This window comes from Ciona robusta, chromosome 7 (assembly GCF_009617815.1).
Source record: "Ciona robusta chromosome 7, ASM961781v2".
In the NCBI taxonomy this organism is placed as follows: Eukaryota; Metazoa; Chordata; class Ascidiacea; order Phlebobranchia; family Cionidae; genus Ciona; species Ciona robusta.
The window spans coordinates 2236780-2254258 of record NC_143241.1 but is presented as its reverse complement, the minus strand read 5'-3'; the positions used below and the strand labels follow the sequence as shown (position 1 = coordinate 2254258).

General features: G+C 35.7%; 2 protein-coding genes and 3 non-coding genes across 7 annotated transcripts; 1 reads left to right on the top strand and 4 right to left on the bottom strand.

The window, feature by feature from the left end:
- Nucleotides 1–24: 24 nt before the first annotated feature.
- Trnaa-agc (transfer RNA alanine (anticodon AGC)) lies at nucleotides 25–97 on the bottom strand. The gene has a single exon. It is a non-coding gene; the product is annotated as a tRNA-Ala (tRNA).
- Nucleotides 98–1371: 1274 nt separating this feature from the next.
- On the bottom strand, nucleotides 1372–1444 carry Trnaa-agc (transfer RNA alanine (anticodon AGC)). The gene has a single exon. It is a non-coding gene; the product is annotated as a tRNA-Ala (tRNA).
- Nucleotides 1445–2786: 1342 nt separating this feature from the next.
- Nucleotides 2787–2859, bottom strand: Trnaa-agc (transfer RNA alanine (anticodon AGC)). The gene has a single exon. It is a non-coding gene; the product is annotated as a tRNA-Ala (tRNA).
- Nucleotides 2860–3261: 402 nt separating this feature from the next.
- On the bottom strand, nucleotides 3262–8469 carry LOC149733449 (uncharacterized). 2 transcript variants are annotated; one of them, XM_089881473.1, is made up of 10 exons: nucleotides 8161–8469; nucleotides 7263–7430; nucleotides 6643–6852; nucleotides 6520–6576; nucleotides 6237–6331; nucleotides 5569–5754; nucleotides 4595–4678; nucleotides 4187–4236; nucleotides 4056–4120; nucleotides 3262–3525 (listed from the first exon to the last, which is right to left on the bottom strand). In XM_089881473.1, the coding sequence occupies exons 1-10, from the start codon at nucleotides 8339–8341 to the stop codon at nucleotides 3407–3409; spliced, it is 1215 nt and encodes a 404-aa protein (XP_089737599.1). In that variant the 5' UTR covers nucleotides 8342–8469; the 3' UTR covers nucleotides 3262–3406. The 2 variants fall into 2 exon arrangements, with proteins under 2 accessions (XP_089737599.1, XP_089737598.1); XM_089881472.1 differs by having other exon boundaries at nucleotides 4056–4236; nucleotides 8161–8466.
- Nucleotides 8470–8905: 436 nt separating this feature from the next.
- LOC149733448 (uncharacterized) lies at nucleotides 8906–17006 on the top strand. Of its 2 annotated transcripts, none has more exons than XM_089881466.1 (13): nucleotides 8906–9046; nucleotides 9120–9295; nucleotides 9547–9775; nucleotides 10023–10169; nucleotides 10266–10661; nucleotides 10774–10863; nucleotides 10929–11072; nucleotides 11343–11469; nucleotides 14261–14317; nucleotides 14595–14742; nucleotides 14951–15161; nucleotides 15567–15749; nucleotides 16000–17006. In XM_089881466.1, the coding sequence occupies exons 2-13, from the start codon at nucleotides 9171–9173 to the stop codon at nucleotides 16288–16290; spliced, it is 2148 nt and encodes a 715-aa protein (XP_089737592.1). In that variant the 5' UTR covers nucleotides 8906–9046; nucleotides 9120–9170; the 3' UTR covers nucleotides 16291–17006. The 2 variants fall into 2 exon arrangements, with proteins under 2 accessions (XP_089737592.1, XP_089737593.1); XM_089881467.1 differs by having other exon boundaries at nucleotides 15646–15749; nucleotides 16000–16195.
- Nucleotides 17007–17479: the final 473 nt, after the last annotated feature.

The following is a 17479-nucleotide window of genomic DNA, read 5'->3' as shown; positions in this document are numbered from 1 at the left end:
TTGTGTTTAATTAAAAGAAGAGCATGGAGGTGCCGGGCATCGATCCCGGTACCTCGCGCATGCTAAGCGCGCGCTCTACCATCTGAGCTACACCCCCCCATTGCGTTTGAGCTATTTTAATATTTATTCTAAACATATTTTGCTAATTAGATTACTTTTAAATAATAACTGTTTATTTCCCTTTGAAACAGAACTCCAAAAACACTCCCCGTCGGGGAATCGAACCCCAGTCTCCCGCGTGACAGGCGGGAATACTCACCACTATACTAACGAGGAAGCACGTTAGAGTGTTTATCTAATGCCAATGTGATCGCCTTTTCGTTTATTTGCACTTGTGTTTAATTAAAAGAAGAGCATGGAGGTGGCGGGCATCGATCCCGGTACCTCGCGCATGCTAAGCGCGCGCTCTACCATCTGAGCTACACCCCCATTGCGTTTAAACTGTTCTAGTATTCATTCCAAACATATTTTGCCATTTAAATTACTTTAAATGATAACAGTTTAATTCCTTTTTGACACATCCTATCAAATCCCCGTCGGGGAATCGAACCCCGGTCTCCCGCGTGACAGGCGGGGATACTCACCACTATACTAACGAGGAAGCATGTTAGAGTGTTTATCTAACGCCAATGTGATCGCCTTTCCGTTTATTTGCACTTGTGTTTAATTAAAAGAATAGCATGAAGGTGCCGGGCATCGATCCCGTTACCTCGCGCATGCTAAGCGCGCGCTCTACCATCTGAGCTACACCCCCATTGCGTTTAAACTGTTTTAGTATTTATTCTAAACATATTTTGCCATTTAGATTACTTTAAATGATAACAGTTTGATTCCTTTTGACACATCCTATCAAAAACACTCCCCGTCGGGGAATCGAACCCCGGTGGATTCCTTTTGACACATTCTATCAAAAACACTCCCCGTCGGGCAATCGAATCCCGGTCTCCCGCGTGACAGGCGGGGATACTCACCACTATACTAACGAGGAAGCACGTTAGAGTGTTTATCTAATGCCAATGTGATCGCCTTTTCGTTTATTTGCTCTTGTGTTAAATCAAAACCAGAGCATGTCGCGCATGCTAAGCGCGCGCCCTACCATCTGAGCTACACCCCCATAGCGTTTAAACTGTTTTAGTATTTATTCTAAACATATTTTGCCATTTAGATTACTTTAAATGATAACAGTTTAATTCCTTTTTGACACATCTTATCAAAAACACTCCCCGTCGGGGAATGGAACCCCGGTCTCCCGCGTGACAGGCGGGGATACTCACCACTATACTAACGAGGAAGCACGTTAGAGTGTTTATCTAATGCCAATGTGGCCGCCTTTTCGTTTATTTGCACTTGTGTTTAATTAAAAGAAGAGCATGGAGGTGCCGGGCATCGATCCCGGTACCTCGCGCATGCTAAGCGCGCGCTCTACCATCTGAGCTACACCCCCCATTGCGTGTAAGCTATTTTAATATTTATTCTAAACATATTTTGCTAATTAGATTACTTCTAAATAATAACTGTTTAATTCCCTTTGAAACAGAACTCCAAAAACACTCCCCGTCGGGGAATCGAACCCCGGTCTCCCGCGTGACAGGCGGGGATACTCACCACTACTCACCACTATACTAACGAGGAAGCACGTTAGAGTGTTTATCTAATGCCAATGTGACCGCCTTTTCGTTTATTTGCACTTGTGTTTAATTAAATGAAGGGCATGGAGGTGCCGGGCATCGATCCCGGTACCTCGCGCATGCTGAGCGCGCGCTCTACCATCTGAGCTACACCCCCATTGCGTTTAAACTGTTCTAGTATTCATTCTAAACATATTTTGCAATTTAGATTACTTTAAACGATAACAGTTTGATTCCTTTTGACACATCCTATCAAAACACTTCCGGCGGGGAATCGAACCCCGCTCCCCCGCGTGACTGGCGGGGATACTCACCACTATACTAACGAGGAAGCACGTTAGAGTGTTTATCTAATGCCAATGTGATCGCCTTTTCGTTTATTTGCAATTGTGTTTAATTAAAAGAAGAGCATGGAAGTGCCGGGCATCGATCCCGGTACCTCGCGCATGCTAAGTGCGCGCTCAACCATCTGAGCTACACCCCCATTACGTTTAAACTGTTTTAGTGTTTATTCTAAACATATTTTGCCATTTAGATTACTTTAAATGATAACAGTTTGATTCCTTTTGACACATCCTATCAAAAACACTCCCCGTCGGGGAATCGAACCCCGGTTGATTCCTTTTGACACATTCTATCAAAAACACTCCCCGTCGGGGAATCGAACCCCGGTCTCCCACGTGACAGGCGGGGATACTCACCACTATACTAACGAGGAAGCACGTAAGAGTGTTTATCTAATGCCAATGTGATCGCCTTTTCGTTTATTTGCTCTTGTGTTAAATCAAAACCAGAGCATGTCGCGCATGCTAAGTGCGCGCTCTACCATCTGAGCTACACACCCATTACGTTTAAACTGTTTTAGTATTTATTCTAAACATATTTTGCCATTTAGATTACTTTAAATGATAACAGTTTGATTCCTTTTGACACATCCTATCAAAAACACTCCCCGTCGGGGAATCGAACCCCGGTTGATTCCTTTTGACACATTCTATCAAAAACACTCCCCGTCGGGAAATCGAACCCCGGTCTCCCGCGTGACAGGCGGGGATACTCACCAATATACTAACAAGGAAGCACGTTAGAATGTTTATCTAATGCCAATGTGATCACCTTTTCGTTTATTTGCACTTGTGTTTAATTGAAAGAAGAGCATGGAGGTGCCGGGCATCGATCCCGGTACCTCGCGCATGCTAAGCGCGCGCTCTACCATCTGAGCTACACCCCCATTGCGTTTAAACTGTTTTAGTATTTATTCTAAACATATTTTGCTAATTAGATTACTTTTAAATGATAACAGTTTGATTCCTTTCGACACATCCTATGGAAAAGTCTCCCCGTCGGGGAATCGAATCCCGGTCTCCGCGTTACAGGCGGGGATACTCACCACTATACTAACGAGGAAGCACGTTAGAGTGTTTATCTAATGGCAATGTGCCTTTTCGTTTATTTGCCCTTGTGTTAAATTAAAAGAAGAGCATGGAGGTGCCGGGCATCAATCCCGGTACCTCGCGCATGCTAAGCGCGCGCTCTGTATATTAAGTGGGGGCTATATACTAAATGCTGTATACTACTGTATACTAAATTTTGTCAATAGTCTAATATCTCTATATATCAACATCATGGAACTTTATTTCAACTATTCAATGTATAATTGTTACATCCAAAAATATTAATATTGATAGCACTGTACATACTGTAGTATTAGAATTCTCAGACCATAACTTAAACACTATCAGTCAATAACTATGATCCTCAGTGGGTAATTAGGCCTGTCAACTGTTATAGTAACGAGCAATTATTCCTTTTACATCTTCACTAATTTCCTCTGGTTTTTCAGGTTCTACATATTTCTTATACAGCTGTCCAATAACTTTGTAATACGTTCCGCAATCTGTGGACAAAAGGTTTCAAATTTAGAAGCCTTCCGGCGTCGTGGCATAGTGGTTAGCGTGCCTGCCTATAACCGTAATGGTTTTAAGGCATGGGTAATGGTTTCAAGGCATGACACTGCTACCATTGTGGGCGTATGTGTCCTTGGGCAAGACACTTAACGACAATTGCTTCAACCCAGTGGTCACTAATGGGTTGTCCAAATTATCAGTAATGATAGTGATACAATAAAATAAAAAAATCCAAAAAAAAATAATCACTTACAAAGTAACATACATGGAAACTCGTAAATTAAGTCAAACCAATACTTGATTTTTGATCTGGTTGAGAGCTTATTTTTGTCTTGGTTACAGTTTATTTTTGTTGGTCACCTTTTCGTATTCCTAAACCGTTTTGTATGTCTTTACACAGAAATTGTTTAACTTTATGAGCACTAGATCAGGTTCTGATTCAGGGAAATTTATTACAATATTACACTGCTAATTATAATATTGTAACCGTGCAAACACCCTTTATATAAAATTTACCAACCAAGAAGTTTTTCGTAATCGACTGTACACTCAAGATGTGCTTTAACCAGCCGTGGAAGAAGCAACCTTTCAATGAATATGTAGGTCTGATTTTTTATAGATTTGCCCTCATTTACAAAATCAATACCATACCAATTAAGTGTTGCCACACTTCGGGGCAAAAAGAATGTTGATAAAAAGATCTGCAAGATAAAGTACACTGTGTATACTGGATACAGTGTTTGCTAAATTATTATGTCTAGTTAGAAGAATACATGCTAAAACTAAATTATATAGCACAGGCAAAAAAAATATATAAAACAAATGATGCAATCAGCACATAAAATTATTTAAAAACGGAACAGATTAAATAAAACAATTTATAATGGTTATACTAGTCTTTAGTCTACATTTAAGATGTACTAAACTAAAATATTAATTTATATTACTTTATTTTCACACCACAAAAGAATGTTACCAAATTCATCTTAAATTCCATAGGATAACTAAAGAAGCATTGTACACACTTAGGTTGTATATAATATTAAAATTATTAAATACCTCAATTCTGTCATTGAAAATTTTACTTGAAAGTATAAGAACATTTCCAATAGGAAAACCCAAGTTAGTCATTGCATCCCTAACCTGCAAGGTAAATATGATAGTAATGTCAGTATTTGTACTTTTCATTAAAAACCACGTCGATCAAAATTTTGTTCTGGTAATCGAAAAATTGTCAAAACGAAGAAAGGCCGTAAGCAAGAGTTTAGATTGCCAATTCCAAGTTATTAGTTAAAAAAAAATATACACCTAAAAACCTTTCTTCAATTACTAATTTTAGGTCTACACATTGTTCATTCGCCACAATACCCAAGTGCAGGGGTTCTTAAACTTTTTGAAGCACGCCCCCCCAATGAAGATCTCAACAAACTTGCGCCCCCCTTTTTGTTAAATTATCACAGTGGTGTTCAATTAATTTCTGCCATAATCCACCACAGCCAAACCTGACATATTGGACATGCTTTAAACCGCGCCCCCTTGCTTGACTGTACCTGTATTATTGCGTAAAACACATTTTCGCGATCAACGCAAAAGTGAAATCAAATAACCGTTCCGTTTACGTTTGCGTCATAGTTTAGCCTTATATTTGCCATGTTTTTCTTAGCCAGGTAGACTGTTTGTTACGAAATAATAGGGATTCATTGCATCATAATAGCGATTGTTTTGTCTGGCAATTAATTAAGACATAATAGCAATTCAGACTTAAAGGTTTGTTATTTTAATTTAACTTTTGCGTACATCGTATTTAAGCCTTTTGAACACCACTGTAATAAGACATATAACACTTTTATAGTTTTTCGCGACCCCCTTCCAAGTGTTACACGCCCCTCTAGGGGGGCGCGCCCCCCCGTTTAAGAACCACTGCCCTAGTGGTTTCTGTGAAAATAAAATTTTCAACAGTGGTGTGCCTGTTAAAAACATTTGTAAAGCATTTGTTTAGATACCAGTTAACAGCCTTCCAAAAGTATTCTTACCCCGAACCCGTAAATACTGTACAGTCTATTTATCACATGCTGGGATGTGGTATCTCCATTTGGTAAACTTGCAATGTCGCCAAACTTGTTGCAGGAAAATATGCCTTCGATGAAAGGACAAAAAAGCTGATATGACTTTGGGCGAGGTAAGTAAGTAAATGGGTCTTGCGATGGGTTTACTGGAACCTATGAGTGTGAATAGTAATAAATAAGCATGGCTATATATTGTTCATTTCCATAAAGTTTTGTTGCTTGTGATATGTAAAAAAAAACAGTTTGTTCACAGTAATTGTGGATTATGATCAATTATTTTATCTTAGCATGGTGGGGCAACTCATAGAGTGTGCTGTGGAACACTTTACTTTAGTAATTTTATACAGCACACATATGAATTTCAACTTTCTGGGTAAGGCTGTTTTTCTGTAGAACCAATTTGTAAAACTTAACTACTTGAGCCAAGTAGTCATAATGCTTTGCCCAAAGAACTGTACCACAGTACTACTTGTAGCACATCAAGCTTCAAACCAGTTGTACTACATGTACAAGGAGCAAAAAATAAGTTTAATAAAACTAGTAATAATACTTTATATGGCTCTATATTTAAATAGATTCCAAGAAAAATTATATATAACACATTAGTTTTAAATGTAAGATTTTCAAATACTTACAGTTTGCAATACATGTTCAGTGGTAGTCATAACAGTTGTGTTAGGAAATGGTGTTGGAACAGGGGCTTGTAATGTGGATAAGTAATACCCTGAACCTAGTGAGATTGTAAGTTAAACAACTTACAGTATGTTGAAAGGTATTTAAGACAAAATACACAACTTTATAGACAAAGGCATCACCCAATTCGGGGGAACCTAAAAGGTTAACGACAAAACTGGGAATAGCCATGTAAAAGCCATACACAAACATGCAACAATGTAGGTAATTCAATAACTTACTTACCTGCTATTATTGCAACAAGCAAAAGTAGAAGAATTAAGCAAATTTTACATTTGAAAGCTGTAAAAAAATATTATTAGTTATATTATTACAACATCTGAACATTAAAGTCCTAGAGAACCTAACCTCTGGTCCACTTCCGATTACTCTTTAAAACATCCTCAAAAAGTTCCTCATTTTTTATTATAGCTTCAAAATTTTCTTTTCCAACTCTCTGCTCCAAGAAAGTGTGACTGTCCTGCTTTGCTACAACATCTAATAATCCTAAGTCAGTTTTGTCCACGTTCTCGCCCATAAATGATAACGCTGGGCGTACTGCTGGAGGTGGGGTCATAGCTGCAATGAGGTTTTATAAATTTTACATGACAAATGTAGAACTAATTTGTCATATTTTGAAAATAGTAAAAATCTGTTTACATGTATATAAATCAATAAATGGCTTTGTTAGGCCTTTGTAATATCCAGAAACATGCATTTGGCACAAAATCACTGGATTATTTAATTTTTAAACCTAGTCTTTACCAATAACCATTACAGATAAATACAACATATACAAACATAAATGTGTATACATGAACTGATAGACATATAGTTCATGGTTTAAAAAAATCTTATAAAGTTATACAACTTAATTAACTATTGACTATTGAACCCTTTTGTTTCCTCAAAATTAACAAACAATTCAATAAAATAACCAAAGCCAGCTGTACCAATCACAAATAGCAAAAAAGTAATAAAATAGTTACCCTTAAATTTTTTCAGCAGATCAGCAGTTGGCACTTCATCCAAAAAAACCTCTGCATTTGGTATATCCGGTACTGGAGGCTCAAACCCCAAGTTAACACTTTTAGATCCAGGAAATAAAGTGTGAACAATTGGAAGGGAAGCATGAATTGAGGGAAGACTGTTGATCCCTGTTTATAAAATATAATTAAAAACCTCTGCATTTGGTGATTATTGCAGCAAGAAGAAAGTTTGAAAAGGAAACCAGGTTTGCAACTCTTTAAATAAGCGCTTTCTTAACACTCGACATTCCTATATATATACACAATGAGCGCAGGCCGCAGGATCATATTCAGGAATTAACAAAGAAAGGGTTCTACTTTTGTGGATATATGGTCAACAAAAAAGTGAATTAAGGGGGTTAACCATTTACGAACACGATACATTTTACCCAATTTACTGTTTTTGACTGACCGTCACATATTGTTCTCGAAGGGCAGTGAACACAGGTGTTTGTGCTAGCGCACAAAGCAAAAAAAACATTTAATTAGACAATTGCTACAAGACTGCAAAACGATATGCAAGTACTTTAAGTGTTTTTTCCACCAATGAACCCAATATTTAAATCTTGTTAATAAATATTGGCGGGTTTATTACTGTCCGAGGTAACCAAAATCTGCCTACAACTCCAAACAGACCAATCGTTTAGATTTTAAAAATTTGCCTTATTCTCCAACAAAGAGAGAAGGCTACAATGCAATTTGCCCACTCCTTGGTGTAATATTGCTGCAATAAAACACAACAGTATCATTAGATTCATTACATCAATTAATTTTTTTTTTCCGCCTACGGTAATGAAATGTGTAGCTTTAATCGAAGCTGCAGTCAAAAAAGTATTATTTTATTTGCAAGTAAACTTACTTTTTAATGGCAGTGTTAGCTTTTGCATCATGGCTGTTTTTGATCTTTGTTCTCTTTTGTTTGTTTTTATTAAGTCATGCAATTCTCCGATTTTCAAAACTCGTGGATCAACCTTTTCTGGAGCATCAGATTCTGGATTTGATTCATTTTTATTTGGCTTCTTCTTTTCCTTTTTAGCCATAGTAAAGTTTTGTTTGTATTACTATATAGATCAGAAAAATCTATAAAGTTAAATCATTGACAACCAGTATTATACAATAGACTTTTTATTCTAAAAAAAATAAAAGTTCATTTGCTTTAAATCTGCACTACTTCATGTAGTGGTCCTGTTAAACAAAGTTTTTGAGAAAATAAAGATTTAAATACTATTACATACAGAATAACAGCAAGAGAAAGTGATACATTTTTTAAACGTAAACTAAATCATTCATGCTACCATGCAACGGCGTAAAACAAAACCACAGACATCAAACCAACTTCCCGCCAATGATAAGAAAGGATACAGGGAAGGTTTTAATTAAAAAAAAATAATTAAAATGCTTATTTTAAATGGTTGAGAAATTCTACGCTTACCATTTTAAAATTAAAAAGTATTTAGGATTTTTTTGTGAAGAAAACTTTACTCGTTTTTGTGGAGATGTACCTACGCTATATTTCTATTTTAATCGACTCCACTGAAGGAGACGCTATTTCAGCGTGGGGTGCTTAACAACAAAAGAACAGCGAAGATGCGCGGCGCGTAGTTCGTTTACTCAGCGGAAACCGAGCCACTTCTTCATTCACTTAAGCTGCTGATGACTTGCATCATTCGAAAGCCCTATGGAATGAATAATAGCTTGTCAAAACTAGATTTTCAGTATAAACCTAACTCAACTGGTATAGCCAGGTCAGAATGTTCAGACGATATGCGAAAATGTTTAGACTATTTTGAAATACCTTACCAAAACTTTTAATTACAGTGTAACAGCATGTAAGAAAACAGCATTTGTGTGTGACATTATTTTTTCACAATGAGCTCTTTAAGTGATGGTGGAAGCAACAACATACGCCCACCATCAAGAATGAGACGAGACAAATCTCGTTCAAGTTCAAAATTAAAATGGAACAACGTACCTACCAATGACAATGGTCCAATGTAAGAAATACTTAATTTTTACATAACATATATTTTAATAATTATCACTTTGAATAAGATATTAAATAAATTGAACTAACCAAGAGTAGGGAATTAGCAACAAACCACAATCATTAGGCATCTACTATGGGCAAAAACTGTTGAAGAAAAAAAAATAAAAAAATAAGCTATTAATAGTCAAAAAATATAATGAGATGCCTAACTTTTAACTAGTGGTTCTAGCATTTAAAAAGTCTTCTAATCAATCTTAGACAAACACCATCTTTAAAAGTTGAAGATTATGAGCCTGGATATGCTCTAAGGAGGATTGCTTTGCTGTATGAGAGCAACAAGAATGAAGAAGTTGCTTCACTGATCAAGGATCTCTCGAAATCCTCTTTAAGCAAGATCTACCCAGATTTTCCCATTGACCTTTTTATAGAGGGAATTCCTCATACACTGTGTATCATTAATGCATTATATTCAAGAGTGTTTATGGAGGTGTGTGATTGTTTTGACTTTGAAAGTTTGGCGATCAAGCTATTTTTTGAGTTTATGTATTGTACAAGCTTCAAATTCTCACTTTACCAATAGTATTCAGGAGTAATTTTACAGCTGTTTGATTATTAGTTTTTTAACTATTGGATTTGGTAATCAAGTTGTTTTATGTGTTTGTGTAATGTACAAGGTTTAAACCCTTATATTACTAACTGTGGTAATTTGCTATTGATTTTTCCCTTTTTTTTAGAGGCCGCAAAAATTTCCTCTGGATAAACTTCCTCTTGGTACTTTAGTGATGCAGATTGTAAAGCTTTATGCTCGAAGTTTGACGACAGACTTGCCAAAAGTTCCAAACTGGGATAGCCAGGAGTCACAATGCAAAAATCTTTTAAAGGTTCGGTACAACAGTGTTTTTTATTTTAATATATATACACATTTTTATCGCTTTTGTAGTACTAGTATAGTTTATCATGTTTTTCTGTTTTTCCAGATTGCTGGCTTCATTGACGGAGTGGGAATTTTAAAAATGCTTCGCCACCGAAGACGTTGTTTAGAACGAGCACTTGAGGGCCTAGGAGAGCACGGTGCAGTTTCTGTTGAGACTTCTCCAATCGGTGAAGAAGAAGTGAAATCAGAGATGATGTCATTGCCCTCTGCTCTCAGAACTGAGCTCGACAGAATGATACTAAACTGTAAATTCTCGTCGCAAAAACTTAACCGGACAAACCGGGCTCTTTCAGAGCGTGATCAAGACACATCACCAACATCTCGGAAGAGCCTTTTTTCCCCAGATCCGATTAAAAGTGATAAGTTAAATTCCTCGTTTGAGCTTCCTTCTGAGTGCAACCACCAGCGGTTAATGAAGTATACATCTACTGATATACAGGTACTGGAAACCAATTTTTTTTTTTGTTTATTGTTTTAAAATGCTTGGTTTTACGATAAAATAGCAAAAGATTAATAGATGTAAAAGAAACTTTATGAATTTTTTTGTACAGGAGCGTTTATACAAGAACAAAGCAATCCTTAACATTATTGAACCTACAATGAACTACGCACAGTTGCCAAGACTGGTCTCAATCATGCAAGTAAGAAATGAAAACTTTTCAAAAAGAAATTACCTAAAACAAACTTTTTTGTGTTTTGCTTACAGGACAGAATAGAAAGAGACAAAGACTTGCTTCTCACATTTTCACAACTTCGCAAAGAAATAATTTCAGTTCCTGTTGATGCAAAACTTGCCCCAGCCCTTAATCATTATTCCCAAGCTTTCAATGCTGTTATTAATGCATTAAAAGTAAGTAACTGTGATAATCTTCTGCAGTGTAGATGATGAATCATTAAAAATAATAAATCTGTTTTATAATGCTTCACAATGTTTTTGGGGGGTCATATTTGTACAAAATGCATTGTTAAGTAGTTTAGCATGCAGTTTTGTATGGTCTTGATGTCTGTGCACCACACATATGACAACAAGTTCATAGAAAAAAAAATATGTGGAAAAATGTTGAAGTTGTAATGTGACACTTCAGTTTCATAGTTAGCTTATGAAATTGTATTTTCACAGGAGTTTGTACCTGATGATCCTGGTACGCCTGAAACATTTTCAACAAGTGGCTTTCGAAGTGATTCAGAATCAAACATAAGTCCAAACAAATCCAAAACCTCCTCAAAAGGCTCTCCTAGCCATAACGGTGAGCTTGTGTTGTGTTGGAACAAATATTGTGACGTGTACACATGCTATGTGGTGTTCTGTGAACCTTAGAACTGTGTAAACACAGAGCTTAAAAGTCAAGCTTAAAACATATGTTTGTATGGCGCTTATAGTTGAGCAAACACTTAAATGCAATTAATAATTTAGACAAGTAAGCCTTACAATCCACTTTGGTTGGATAAACTACAGCTAGTAATAAATGGTTTGGAATGTAAAGTTGCAAAAGTGTCACTTGGCCGGTGTGCCAACAGGACTGTAAAGACTCAAGCACGTAATATGTCCGATAAAAATTTCCAGAACCCCCTTTGTTTATAAAGGCACTTCAAAGTAGAAATGACTGCTCAATGGTCGTTTTGCACGACGGCGCACTTGTTCCTTACGTGCTTCGCTAATTTAAACTACAGCTGTGCAAGCTTGTTACAAGTTTAGTTTTAAGTTCAACTACCTAAGTACCCAGTAGTTAATATTTGTTGATATTTACAACTACTGCTACAGTGCTACCCCAAATATTAGCCTGCAATACTTTGTTTAGACAAGTTACCCTTCTCTTGATACTTAAAAGTTAGATTAATATACAAACTTGAACGAATTGTCTTTATTAACATGGGAAAATTAAAATTTGGTTTTGATGCTTTTTAAACTTCTATTTATAATATTATCACTTAAAATAAATACGTAGGTCTAGGTGTGTATGTTAATATGTGCCTTGTCTATGTATGGTATGCTTGGTATTATAATACAACAATACAAATAGGACAGTGTGTTTACACAGGTCAGTTTTTACACGACCCTCACTTTGAATTGGCGCCATTTATCTTTTAGTGTGTTATAGCTGTATTTTTACAGCACCTTAAGAGTCAAGTATAGAATTCATTTTATCTGAATAGTATAAAACTTATAATTCAGTATATGGGAAATTATATGTTTGATGTATTATGTCAAAGTCAAAGCCCCATTACTATATTTTCAAACTACTAGTTCCCAAGGCCTATATTAAGCCATAACTAACTTGCTATTGTAAAAAGGTCACAAAGAAATGCCAATTATGACCTACTGGACTCTTCATTACATATCCCTTATATCATACACCTCAGTCGGCACAATAGGAACAATAAGTGTTATATGATACCACCATTGTTGGTTTGCTGATCGCAAGTTTAAATGGCGGTGTGGAATGCCTGATCCAAGCCAAGACAGATTAAATCGATTGTCAAAATAAATTAAAGTAGCGCCAATCGCGTGTCCAAAGTTTGAGTTTCTTTGTGCGTTGCGACACCAACAAGTCTCCAGATTTTCTTTCATAACAATCTACTATTGTTATCCCTGTAAAAGCTATGTTAATCATTTGGTTGATTACAATGTGGTGTGTAATAGTATTTGAAATAACCAAATATCGTAAGAGTATCCCAATTGACCAAACGCAAGCCACCAATTTCAATTCCATTGGAGAGGTACTTAAGTATTGGTTTGATTGCTCATTGACAGTTTTGTCATACCCTCCGGAAAGATTACATATTTTATGTAGTGCGGCCTTTTGTATCTGTCAAATATTTATGGAAAATCTCTAAGGCTCTGTAATAACAAACTTTTTACAAAGAAATGTGGAAAAGAAATTGACGTATCAAAAAAACATTGATGCCAGATTTACAACGAGACATTGTTTGGTTTTAACAAATATTTCTTTAAGTATCATGAATGGATATGTTGTTTGGTCAAACAGAGCGGTTATAATACTTGTGTCCTAGTTGACAGTTTTAATAAGCGAAAGCATAAAAAAATTTTGTTCAAAACATTAAAAGTTTCTGCTTTTAGAAAATAGGAAATAAAAATTTTGCAGTTAAAAAATACAGAAACTTTGGTATTAAGCCTTGAGCCCAACAACGTATTTATTAGTTGTTAAGTATGGGAAAACATGACTAGTCAAGTTCCTTAAGCAAATAAGAGCATTCCTGTGCAAATAATCAGAGCCTTCACAAATAAAGCACTTCCCGAGCCGATCTAACTTGTTTTGAATTAAATTTTTGAATTTTTGGCGTTTGGAATTTGTATTAGCTGGTATAGCTTAGGTTGTGTGCTGAAATAAAAACTTTTAATCATATTAAATTTCCCTTTTTAACGTCAAGTAGTTTCCTTTATTTTCCGACCTTCTATAAAAGTTTATGATTCAGAAGGTTCCTTACCCCTTAAACCATTGTGACGTCTTAAGTGCCATTATGAGGTGCAACAGTTGCCATTTTATGCCCGGTTAACGGCCCTCATATAAAACACCACTAAGGTACACGAAACGGAGCTAAATAAACACTAGAGAACCCGGTAACTTGGCAAAGTAAACGAAACAAACAGTCCTTGCGTCACTGATTCTAGCTTGAGTCACAATCAGAGCACTGATTCAAGTAATTTGTGTGAATTCTCCGTTGTTAAATAATATTTACTAGAATCACACGTCACTGGAGAGGAAATGTGCGCAAACACATAATATGCTCGTAAACCTGTTTGCATGTACATGTACAAACCTGTACCTTTAATAAGCCTTCTCCTGTGCTTATGATTAAAAAAAAAATTTTCCTTATTTTAAATGTCTAATAAAAATTTCTGCTCATAATATAAAAGTGTTTCGCATTGACAGTACCTTTACCAATCCACTTCTTCCGCTTATAGGTTAACATACACATATTGTTCCTTATTTTTGTAGCATAAAAAAATTGCTGAAAGACTTTTTTTGTATATAGTACATCTACAGTATTTTGAATACCTTTTTTATTGCCCTTCAGGTTCCTCAGGGGATCTTGAAACAAAGAACACACCAAACCCCTCTCCTAATGGTCCAGGTAAGTGCTGACAAAGTGAATTTACAAGCTTTTTTTACTGTTAAAAAAGTCATACTTTTATATTTTTCTTTACTTTTCCATGCAGGACTTCTTAAACTGCGTCCATCAGCTATAGTGCAGCCAGAAATATCTTTCACTTACCACTAAATAAGTAAAGAGTTTTATCATGTGCGTCCTCTAATTTAAAAAGGGGTTAATTGTATGGACAAATGTTTTTTACACATATACAAATGTGTTTGCCCAAATTAAGTTTCTGACATTGCTGTTGTTCTTGCAGAAGCAGGCAACCGTTCGTTGAAACAACCTCAAATATTCGAAGCTGTTGCTTTACATCGGAAGGAATGTGATCGACTTCGTCATGAGCTACATAAAGCTCAGAAAGCAATAGCAAAACTTCGTTTACGGGAAAATGAGTTGGTTGAAAGGTAGAATGTCATAAATAGTAGAATAATTCATAGTTGCAATGTATTTTATCTTAATATACAACAGTTTTCATAGCTATAACTGTGTTACTTTGAAACAGCATGAATATTTTAAACATACCCTTTACCAAACAAAATAACTAAGGAGTAAGTTTTACTTTTTTTTAGGATGTTGCACAAAAACATAAAAAAAAATTTGTTTACCTTTCAGATTATCAAGCCAAGCCAAGCGCTCGTTCGACGGCGGTAGTGGGACCTTCGAAGACCTTAGCAATGGAGCTTCACGGCCAAGTGAACTTGCTCGCTCATTTAGAAGCTTGTATAGTGATGGAAGGCTACAGGCAATGGATGCACTCGACAGGGAATGGAAGACAGATAACAGCGATAATATAAAAGCAAAGTTGCTCTTCTCTGTCATGGTGGTAAGTGTAGACAACAAAAGCTTGTTAAAAATAAGATTAAAAACAAATTGGGACACATTGTACTTTGCTGTCAGAAATTTATGTCACAGTTGACCTCTTTTATCAGAGTAGGGACACTTTTTTAGTTTTAAATGGTGCCATTTAAAGTTATGGTTTTTTCAATTCCAATCTGGTGTCAGCAGGTGAGGCTTAAACCTGAAAATCATCCTAAACTTCTTGTACTAAGCAACATAATTATCACAAAAAGATCATATTTTTACACATCTGCAATTCTCTATTATTTGAAAGAGTTGTGAGTTTGCAATTACAAATTTGAACCTAATTCTCCATGTTTGTGAACTTAGTTTCAATTGATAGTGTATCGATCGTCACAAAAAAGTTCCCTACGAACATCTTACCTTCCAGTTGAGTTTCCGATCGGCAAGTGACACGCTTGACCGCATTCGACATTGTCTACATGACATCATGTGTTCGTCCTCCGTAGCCGTTGTTCCTAAACATGAAGCAGCGGTGCGCGAAGTCGAAAATACATTCAATGCTTACTTGAGAAGAACGACACAAAATTACGATCTTTCTAATAATGTACAGGTCAGTTTGAAAGTTTGTGTAAAAAACAAAGCTCTCTTTATACTTACCTATTGCATATTGCACATGCAAAGCCAATACTTACCACACAATCTATTCCAATCTCTGTGTGTGGGGTCCTTCAACGTAGCATGGTTTGGGAGATTTAAGCCAGATTTATCCCATTACCTGGACACCCAGGTTTAATGCTTATATGCCGTAAATTGTGCAAGTATAGTTCTCGGGCATGAAATAACCACTGCTTCACTCACAGGAAGTCATAAACCAAGTGAGCCAGGCATTATACGACCGTCCTGGTCTGTCCGAGTCGTGCGCTCTGCGTGTTTATGTAACAGAATGCATCCACCTATCGTGGTCAATAGCTGTCCAAACACCACCGCTGTTTCTCGAGTATGATTGCCAGTTATTTGACAGCATGCGGCATGAACGTTTCCACACATCTGACAGGGAATCCGGCGCTATTCTATCCTACCTCTGGCCCTCTCTGCTTGAGAAGCAGTCTGGGCGTTGTGTGTGCAAAGGTGTGGTGATCACTGGTGTGTAATCTCACCCCTGCAGTGGCTCCAGCTAAAGAAAAATTTTGGATCTGTAACAAATTTTAATTTTTTTGTACCTTTTCAACACAAAATTCAAAACTGTGTCTTAAAATTCAGAAATAAACAAGTTATTATTTGTGTCTAATAAGATTATTTATATAACCTTTGTATTTGTATATATTTTGTATTGTACATATTAGAATTAATTATTTTTGTGTCTCAACAAGGGTCTGCGAAAAACATTGCCAAGTTTGTACATATTGTATATAAGCAGCGTTTTTTTAAACCACTTTTGTAAATAGCATATTTTTCTTATAAAATACGCCTTTCTCTTCTATATGCTACCAAAATATAATTAAATATGATTTAATTTAACTGGCCAAACAGACCAATTCAAAAGTGTATTAATTCCATGTATTAATTCTACCTTCATTATCACATCCTAATAGTAAGATTTTCCAACACCATGATTATTTATTTACTGGTTCAAATATTTGTTACTGTCATTATGTTTTACTGTTTACATGAAGTTATTTTTTATTAAGACATTTTTAATCTATAATATCCCACTGAATTGTATTTTTTATCACTGTATAAATTAATTTGCACACTGTTTAATCAGTCAGCTTTAATTTTTGTTAATTCTTACCTTTTAAGCTCACTGAAGCAAATTTCTTGTATAAAAGTCTTCAAAAGGTGAACAAATAAATTACTGAAACAATTATTTAATGTTGGTAGAAATACAGTTACCTAAACGGAAATTTAACCTTTACACGTTACAAGTAAACTTATGTGCCAAACATGTCAGTGCACAAGTAACCTACAAAATAAAAAATATATAATAAATGTTTAAAATATAAGAATATATTTAAAAGGCTTAAACAAAAATATGAAAAAAAAAGATTTTCAACTGTATGAGTAATGTAAAACTATAAACCTGATTAAGTGACTTGTCACTGCAAACCAGCCTAGGGGATGAGAATATTCATAAAAGAAAAATTAACTTCAATTTCCTTTCATAATAAATGGACCAATATTCTTAATAGTATAATACATTTGAAACTTACCATGTAGCTTTATATAGGACTGATTCATACACTTTAACTTTGCACTTTACAATGGTTGTTATGTAGAGTGAAACATTTATTTTTTATGATAACTTACTAAGTAACACTATTTAGTATCTACCCTTACTTT